Source organism: Cebus imitator, unplaced genomic scaffold (genome assembly GCF_001604975.1).
Source record: "Cebus imitator isolate Cc_AM_T3 unplaced genomic scaffold, Cebus_imitator-1.0 Scaffold10, whole genome shotgun sequence".
NCBI lineage: Eukaryota > Metazoa > Chordata > Mammalia > Primates > Cebidae > Cebus > Cebus imitator.
Window position 1 is genome coordinate 1,014,488 of NW_016107325.1, and position 9,506 is coordinate 1,023,993.

Here is a 9,506-nt window from a genome sequence, read left to right on the forward strand (position 1 = left end):
AGGATGGTCTCGATCTCTTGACCTCGTGATCCACCCGCCTCGGCCTCCCAAAGTGCTGGGATTACAGGCTTGAGCCACCGCGCCCGGCCAAAATGTACCATTTTAGCCATTTTTAAGTTACAGTTCTGTGGCGTTAAGTACAGTCACACGGTCATGCAGCCATCACCACCTTCCATCTCCAGAACATTTGTGTTTTCCTCAACTGCAATGCTGTAACCATTCAATACTAACTCTTATTCCCCCTCTCCCCTCCCTCAAACAACTACCATTCTACTTTCTGCTTCTATGAGTTTGAGTACTCCAGGTACCTCATATAAGTGGACTTGTACAATATTTGTCTTTTTGTGGCTGGATTATTCATTAAGTACATGTCTTCAAGGTTCATCCATGTTGCATGTGTCTGAATTTTCTTTCTTTTTAAGCCTGGGAAATATTTCATTGTAAATGTATAGTACATTTTATTTATTCATCTGCTGATGGGCACTTGGTCTGCTTCTGTTTTTTGGCTATTGTTAATAATGCTTTGAACAAGGTTGTAAAACTTTTCTCTGCTCCATTTCTTTAGGGTATATACCCAGAAGTGTAACTGCTAGATCATATGGTAATTCTAACTGTTTAATTTTTTGAGGAATCACCATACATTTTTTATAGTAGCTGCACCATTTTACCTTCTAACCAGCAGCGTAGAAGGGGTTTGATTTCTCCACATCATCATCAGTATTTGTTATTTTCTGTTTTGTTTTGTTTTTGTTCAATAATATCCATTCTAATGGGTGTGAACTGGTGTCTTATTGTGGTTTTCATTTGCATTTCCCTAATCATTAGTGATGTTTAGTATCTTTTAATGTGCTTATTGGACATTTGTATATCTTCTTAAAAAATATTTATTGAAGTCCTTTTCTAATTTTTTTTTTTTTTTTGAGATCGAGTCTCGCTCTGTCGCGGAGGCTGGAGTGCAGTGACGCCATCTTGGCTCACTGCAACCTCTGCCTCCCAGGTTCAAGTCATTCTCTGCCTCCCAAGTAGCTGGGACTACAGGCACGTGCTGTCACACCCAGCTAATTTTTGTATTTTTAGTAGAGACTGGGTTTCACCATACTGCCCAGGCTTGTCTCAAACTCTTGACCTAGTGATCCACCTGCCTCAGCCTCCCAAAGTGCTGGGATTACAGAGGATGAGCCACCGCACCCAGCTCCATTTTTCATTTTTTAATTCAAGTTGTTTGCTTTTTGTTGTTGTATTTTAGGGATTTCTCATACATTCTACATATATGATATATTCTTATCAGTATATGATTTGCAGATATTTTCTCTATTCTATGAGGTACCTATTCATTCTGTTAATAGTGTCTCTTTAATATTGATGAAGTGTGTTTTATCTTTTTTTCTTTTGTTGCCTGTGCTTTTGATGTCTATCCAATAAATTATTGACAAGTCTAGTGTCGTAAAGCTCTTCCCATATATTTTCTTCTAAGAGTTTTATAGCTTTAGCTCTTATGTTTAGGTCTTTGATGCATTATGAGTTAATTTTTTGTATATGATGTAAGGTAAGGGTCCACCTTCATTCTTTTGCATGTGGAGATCCAGTTTTCCCATTGTCTTGAAGTTTTCAAGACTATATACTGTCAATTTTTTATCAATATGGGTAATGGCTGGGAGTATGATGAAGAAGGAGGGCACACATGATCCCCCTAACCCTAAGTCACAGTTGAGGCAAAATTATACTCATGTTTCTATTATCCATTGATGGATTAGCTGATTTACCACAATAAATGCAGCAGGACCAGGTAGGTGCTCATTTCCCTGCAGTCTATATCATCAGACAACTTTCACTCTTGTGCCTATAGTCAGCTCCCATAGCTAAGCTATTCTTTTTTTTTTTTTGAGTCGGAGTTTCGTTTTTGTTACCCTGGTTGGGGTGCAATGGCGGGTTCTGGTCTTCCAGCACCCTCCGCCTCCTGGGTTCAAGCAATTCTCCTGCCTCAGCCTCCTGAGTAGCTGGGATTACAGGCACGCGCCACCATGCCCAGCTAANGCAATGGCGCGATCTCGGCTCACCGCAACCTCCACCTCCTGGGTTCAGGCAATTCTCCTGCCTCAGCCTCCTGAGTAGCTGGGATTACAGGCACACGCCACCATGCCCAGCTGAATTTTTGTATTTTTAGTAGAGACGGGGTTTCACCATGTTGACCAGGATGGTCTCGCTAAGCTATTCTTAAGGCTGATTTACATGAAGAAGGGCAGATTCTGAAAATTCTGCCCTTGGGTCTTGCCCTTGTACCTGTTAGACCAAAACTGTAGCTCACCTTCTCTCTTCAGTCATTTTTAGGTTTGTAATGATTGCTGTTCAACAGCTGTCTAATCTTAATAATAAACTTAATCAGCCTGGGTATAGTTGGGAATTATATTTTGACAGAGATAGTAAAGATATTTTCATGACATCTTGAGTTTTGAAAAAACTTCCATATACTATAACTCAAGTATAATGTACCTACTAGGAGAAGCCAGTATACCTATTTCTGTGTCAGTGCTAAAGATAATGGGATGAGAAAAAAAAAAGGTAGAGTATGGAAATTGTCAGAAATTGAGAGACAGTACAATTTAAGAGGTAAGAATATGGACTTTAAACTTAGAAAGAAGAAGGTTCTAATGCTGTTTTACCATATATAAGATGTTTGCCTTGGACAGGTTTGTTGCCCAACTTGATTTGTTAAACATTTGCATTCATCTGTTTTCTGATCTGTATAGTCAGAATAATAATAACCAGTGCTATGGGGTTGTGAGATTAAACAAGATGTCTATGTCAAGTGCTTTGCACAGTGGTAGGCCTGCTGTAGACACTCAGGAAAAGGGTGGTATTGATGAGGGGAGAAAATATAATATCCTGTTACAGGTTTGTTTAATTTGTTAAGGATCTTTATCTTCACTGAGAAGAGATAGGAAGATGTATTCTAGAAGGAAATTTAACAATTCATGCATCTCTTGGATTGGTTTTGTTTGTTTCTGCTTTTTTTTCCTTTCTTGTTTTTCTGACTGCTCCAGGTTGCCTCAGCTGGAGGATTGCTAACATTGCCTCTTTTGCTTCCTCTGTGGTATCAGTGTCAGTGATTTCCTAAGTTTTTTACTTTTTCATGGAGATTATCTTTGTAACAGAATAATTATTTATGAGATTTTCTTGTACCTATCCACAGACTTAGCTTTCATCTTTTTTTAGGCTTTTTCTCCTTTTTAAACTGCACACATATGTATTCCTGTCACTGAACTTTTTTTATTAACTATTTAATATTTTTGTTGAAATATTTCTGAGCAATCTTCTTAACTCTTGGCATTGATTTCTACCAGTGAGAAGAGGGGATGTCCTGGCAGCATGGAGTGGTATCCGTCCCCTTGTTACAGATCCCAAATCTGCAGATACTCAGTCTATCTCCCGAAATCATGTTGTCGATGTCAGTGAGAGTGGCCTTATTACTATAGCAGGTATGACATATTACTTCATTATTTTATTTTCTATTTTTTTATTTTTATAGGGACAGGGTTTCACCCACCACTAGATGATTCTCCCACCTCAGCCTCCCAAAGTGTTGGGATTACAGGCGTCAGCCACTACACCTGGCTTTCTGTCTTGTAATTTGGATGTGCTTTAGATACGAGTTTGACTTAAATTGTCCTGCCAGAATCTTTTTTAACTTTATTGAACAAGGATTTTTTTTTTTTTTTTGATTTTGAGTAAAATTTTACACAATGCCATGATTGTTACAAACAGGAGAATTTCATTATTCATAAGTTTGCTAAATGGTTAATTATAAGAAAAATAACGGCTGGCAACCTAATGAATTGTCTACCAACTTCTTTGTAGGTGGAAAGTGGACAACTTATCGGTCTATGGCAGAAGATACCATAAATGCTGCAATCAAAACTCACAATTTAAAAGCAGGACCAAGTAGAACAGTTGGGCTTTTTCTTCAAGGGGGTAAAGATTGGAGCCCCACACTCTACATTAGGCTTGTCCAGGATTATGGACTTGAAAGTGAGGTGAGTGTACATTGCCACATCATTTTACTCTTTACCTAATCTCTCACTGTTGCTAGTAACAGAACTGGCAGCAATGACGTGATCTCCCTCATTGAGAGTTCCTTTTGCTAGGTGCGTTTCTGCCTGTCTATTGTGGAAGGAAAAAAAGATGATCTTACTTTGCTTTATTTGCCCAACAAGCAATTACACTTTATGAAATGTATTTTATTAAAACGTGGAGTTTATTTGGTTTGTTTCTAGTGTGTAGGGCATCCCAAATTCTGTCTCAGACATGCAGAAGGCTGTTCTTTAGAAGTGATATCAGGAGCAAAATGAAGCTGAAGCTTCATCAGTCATTGATACAGTGATGCATGTGTAAGAGAGTTAGTGCTGGCCTAAGCATTTGAAGGCCAAGTGGTTTCCTCCCACAAAATCAAAATCTAATACTCTCCAAGAGCTATTAGTTACAGGCTGTGAGAAAACTGACAAGATAAGCATGTATGTTTTTTGCTTTGTGCTTAGAAGTTATTGATATTCAAAGTGCCTGCCTAATGCAGCTCTGTTTCTCTAGGTGGCACAGCATCTTGCCGCCACCTATGGTGATAAGGCTTTTGAGGTGGCCAAAATGGCAAGTGTTACTGGCAAAAGGTGGCCTATTGTTGGAGTACGTCTTGTGTCAGAATTTCCATATATTGAAGCAGAGGTATGTGAATGGTCACATAGGAATTTCATGTCTGCCGTGGGATACCATTTATCTGTTCATTTTCATCTTCTTTATAAATTATATGTAGCTAAGTTTTAATGCACATGTGTCAGCTAAAACCTTGACAACTATGTCTTTCCAATACAGATCATTTTATTTATAAAATATTAATCTTAATTCTGAAGTGATATTGATAGTGGTAATAACAATATAAAATATAGATTTCTTTTTTCTCCATCAAACTATCTGTAATCGTGTTAATTCACAGTTGTCCCTTTTGTGCATTTGCAGCTCTTTAAGTTTGTACCACTCATGTCCTACCTACATATTTTGATGTGACAGTTTCTCAAAGATTTAAGTCTTGTTTCTCATCAAGATTTCCGGTTTTGTGAAATCAGAAACCAGGCTTTGTATTTAGTTGTCATTCACTGTGCCTTAAAATATTAATGTCCAGTGAATATTTACTTGTTGATTGAATTCAGGGTTCCTATATTCTGGTTACTCTAAGACACAAAACTGTACAGCCTAAAGAGGTGAGATCATAACTTTTTGACACTCATCCTTTTCCTAGTCAGCTATGTAAATTAAAGTCCACATTATGTATAAGCATAGAGAGATAAGTGATGACTGTGGATGGTTAATGAGAAGTGATGCAATTTTCATGTTTATGCCAGGTTCTATTCAGGAAAAAGGCATTAACTCTTGTCTAATTTTTGCCATTTTCCAAACTTCCTTTGGCAGGGAGTTGGAAAAATTCTGTGATGCCACTATTTGTCTCATGCCTGCTGGAGGACCAGAGAAATTAAAGAAAAATGTTACCTTTCTGAATCACAAATTTATTATTTTTTTAATGAAATTTATTTCTCATTTTCTAAAGAAGGATCTCAGCTAATAACTTTTCTTTAAACTCAGGTGAAATATGGAATTAAGGAGTATGCCTGTACTGCTGTGGATATGATTTCACGTCGCACTCGTCTGGCCTTTCTAAATGTCCAGGCAGCAGAGGAAGCCCTACCCAGAATTGTTGAACTGATGGGCAGGGAACTAAATTGGGATGATTATAAGAAACAGGTATTATATAGAAGTCTTTAAAACCACAGTTCCCATTATAAACTTGGAACGGCTTAATTATCATAGTTTTCGATAACCTTAGATTTCTTACCAGTTTTTCTGTGTGTATGTTTAATATTGTTAAGGCCTTAGGAAAATGGAAAGATATTCTTGTACCAAAATGTAGTTGTTTATGGAAAATCTCTTCTAGAAAATGCTCATAAATTTGCGGTCATAATTCCTAAAAAAGAAAGATAATATTGGTTGTGGTATGGAGCCTTTTCTGGTTTTCACTGAAAGCACTCTTAGAACATAATCAGTGAAATTCACACTCCTGCTAGTTTGCCTTTGGTAAGAAATGTGGCTTTTCTGCCTGAGAGCTAAATGCTTATTATTTGTGTCATTTGAGATTTTATATTTGTATTCAAATTTTTAAAAGCCATTGATGCTCAGATGCATACACCACCCCCGCCCCAACATATTTACATACATATATATGCACACAAACACACATACCGGGTTGGGCTAAGTAGATCTCTATGTTTTTTAATTAACCCAAACTATTGTGTTATACAGAGGGCAATGAAGTATATTTATATATTCATAAAATCTTTCTGTATTCACTGGGTTCAGTTCCTTTCCTCCAGGATCTCTTGAACCCATTTCATTTAGGCACTTTTGCCACCACTTTGCTGCATTGGCTCTGGTCAATCTCACCAGTAACCTCCATGTCACTCAATAAATTTGTTAACTTGAAGTCCTTGTTTTACTTGTCCAATTAGCAGCATATGACACAATTCATTCCCCCCTCCTTCTTGAACAATATTTTGCTTTCTGGAACACCACCTCTCTTTGATCTCCTCTTACCTTCCCCAAACTACCACTCCTATAGACTTTTCCATGTCGTAAACAGCTATTCCATCCTTCAGTTACTCAAGCCAAACATTAGTATCATACTTTTTGCATTCTCTCATACCCTATCTAAATACATCAGCATATCATACCATATTTATCTTTAAATAACTATTTGAATTCAACCCTTTCATTTAAAAAATCATTAAAAAATTTTTAAGCAAACACTTTGTGTTGAAGTGAATTCCACCATTTCTTGACACATCCAACTGCCATCACTCTGATTCAGGTTACCGGTATCTGTCGCATGGATTACTGTAATAGCTTCCCTCCTCTCAACTGGTATCCCTTTTTTAACAACTTCAGTAGTTAGTTTATTAATACATAATCCAGATCATTGGTTATGTCAGTGTGAAATTCAGAGGGAAGGCTTGGGCTAGAGATATAAATTTCAGTTGATATTTAAGCCATCAGACTGGATGACATTATATAGGGAATTAATGTAGTTAGATGATGAAACCAGTCCAAAGGCCAAGCACTGGAGCACACCAAAGCTTAGAAGCTTAGAAGATAAGGAAATATCTAGGAAAAAGAGAAAATAATAGCTAGTGAGGTTAGAGGAGGTGTGAGAAGATGCAAAAAGGAGTGTTGACCTAGAAGGTAAGAAAGAAAGTATATCTTAGTTCATTTGGGCTGCTAGGACAGAAATACCATAGATTGGGTGGCTTAAACAACAAACATTTATTTCTTATGGTTCTGGAGGCTGGGAAGTCCAAGATTAAGGCATCAGTAGATTTGGGATTTGGTGGGGACCTGTGTTCTGGTTTATTTGTATTTCTGTGTTCTCACATGACATGAGTGAATGAACATTATTGGGCATCTGTGTTACATGCTGACAGTGCAAGGAAAGAATTGGTCATGTGGCCTGTTTTTAAATTATTCTCATTCTAGTGTAGATTTCCAGAGATGGTTACATATCAGAGTCACCTGGGAAATGTGGGAGAAAAGGGCTTGACTTCAGGAGTTTCTTAATCCTGATCATGCCATTGTCAGGGATAACATTTACCCCCATTATGTAGTTGAGAAAACAGGTTCACAAAGTAACACTCTGTCAGAGTTTATACCAACAGTCAATTGTAAAGCAGGGTTTGAAACCAGGTATTCTGATCCCAGAGCATAAGCTCTCTCCATCCTGCCTTGCTGCATCTGCATTAGCTCTACTGCTTTATGGCTATTGAGGTCTTGAGCGTTTGTTTGATTAGCTAAAGCTCTGTACAGAGGCAACACAAGAATGAAACTTGCTCCTGTGCTTGTCAGTCCTTTTTTACCATATAGAAGGATTGGGGATAATGTGTTCTTCCAAAAATTATGGTTGGAATGATTTGAATATGCAGGAACATATTTTATGCTAGGAATTCAGTCTGTAGGAGGTAGGAAGGAGGAAGAAAATTCTGTAAACTGGTTGTGTTTGGCCCTACCAAGGAAGCTAGATTTAACTTCAGTTCATATTTTATGAACAGATTTATGTTCTCAGAAATATTCTGCCATCCCCCTTAACAAAGTGACATAAATAAAGACCTACAGCTATTACTCAGTATCTGAGATGTAAGAGTATTAATGAGAGCTATGGACAGTCTAAAGAGAACAAAGGAGAGGAGGAAAAAGAATTAAAAGGTTAGAAAGTTGGACTTCTAAGAAAAGGTTAAAAGCATTGGGATTATTTAACCTGCAAAAGTGAACGAGGAACAAGGTGATAAATAACTCTCTGTAGATGAATTGTGCTTGTTTTTATCAGTCAATACTTAATGAGTGACTTGTATACTGAACATTGCACCAAATATTTTAGGGGAATACTAAATAGCTCATAGTTTTAAGATTTTAAAATCTAATTGGGTTGTTATGACACATATATAGCTCTGACATTTATGCATATTTTCCAAAATTTGGAGAAATATTTAGAGAAACTGTTACTCGAGACCAAAATCTAACCAACTTGAAAGAACTGATTAGGGAAGAAGGCAGTGTCTGGGGGAGTTGGGGATTGTTAGAGGAGTTGGCAGGAACATTTAGAGAGAAAAAAACATTGCCAAATGGTATTCTGCAGGGTATAAATTAATATATGTGGAAAGATGACTACGTGGTCAAAAGACTGTGAGAAATTCTGAGTTAAACAAGTAAAATCATTTCCTTTAGTGCAGATAACTTAGAACCTTTAAAATGGTTATGTATGTTTTCAGTTTCCAAAAGGGAACTTATTTGGAGTCAGACCTAACTCTCACTTTTTGGGATAACAGGGTAGGAAGGGGGCTAGTACTTAGAACATATTTTGGGAAATGCTGCCCTGTAGGATTTGATAAGGTAGATTTTATCATGTTCAGACAAAAGATCCATTTTTCATTCAGAGACTATAAAGAGAAGACATTTAAGTAGACTGAGAGTTTCGCAAAAAAATATTTTTCTTTTTTTCAAAATTTCTTCCAATGAGGGGGAAAAAGGAGAGGCAAGTGAAGACTTTGAGTGACTCTGATTAAAGCAAGCTGATAAATACCAAATGTAAAACAAATAGAAGACAAGTGCTCAACAATGAAAGGAGCGATATCAGGAAAAATGTGGATATATATGAATACTGTTAGGTATTGTTTGAGTGTTGGAGAAAAAAATACTCAGGGCACCAAACATACTGTTAAAAAATTGGACTGGGTGTGGTGGCTCAAGCCTATAATCCCAGCACTTTGGGAGGCCGAGGTGGGTGGATCACTAGGTCAAGAGTTCAAGACCATTCTGGTCAACAAGGTAAAACCCCGTCTCTACTAAAAATACAAAAATTAGCTGGGCATGGTGGTGCATGCCTGTAGTCCCAGCTACTCGGGAGGCTGAGGCAGGAGAATTGC

At 37.5% G+C, this 9,506-nt stretch overlaps 1 protein-coding gene across 6 annotated transcripts in view; it reads left to right on the forward strand.

Moving 5' to 3' along the window:
• Positions 1 to 9,506, forward strand: part of GPD2 (glycerol-3-phosphate dehydrogenase 2) — a 149,753-nt gene that overhangs the window by 131,084 nt on the left and 9,163 nt on the right. For all 6 annotated transcript variants that reach the window (XM_017547160.2, XM_037745252.1, XM_017547155.2 and 3 more), the window contains 4 exons: positions 3,342 to 3,476; positions 3,856 to 4,031; positions 4,582 to 4,713; positions 5,626 to 5,784. In XM_017547160.2, coding sequence (XP_017402649.1) covers positions 3,342 to 3,476; positions 3,856 to 4,031; positions 4,582 to 4,713; positions 5,626 to 5,784 — 602 coding nt within the window. The remainder of the gene's footprint in view (positions 1 to 3,341; positions 3,477 to 3,855; positions 4,032 to 4,581; positions 4,714 to 5,625; positions 5,785 to 9,506) is intronic.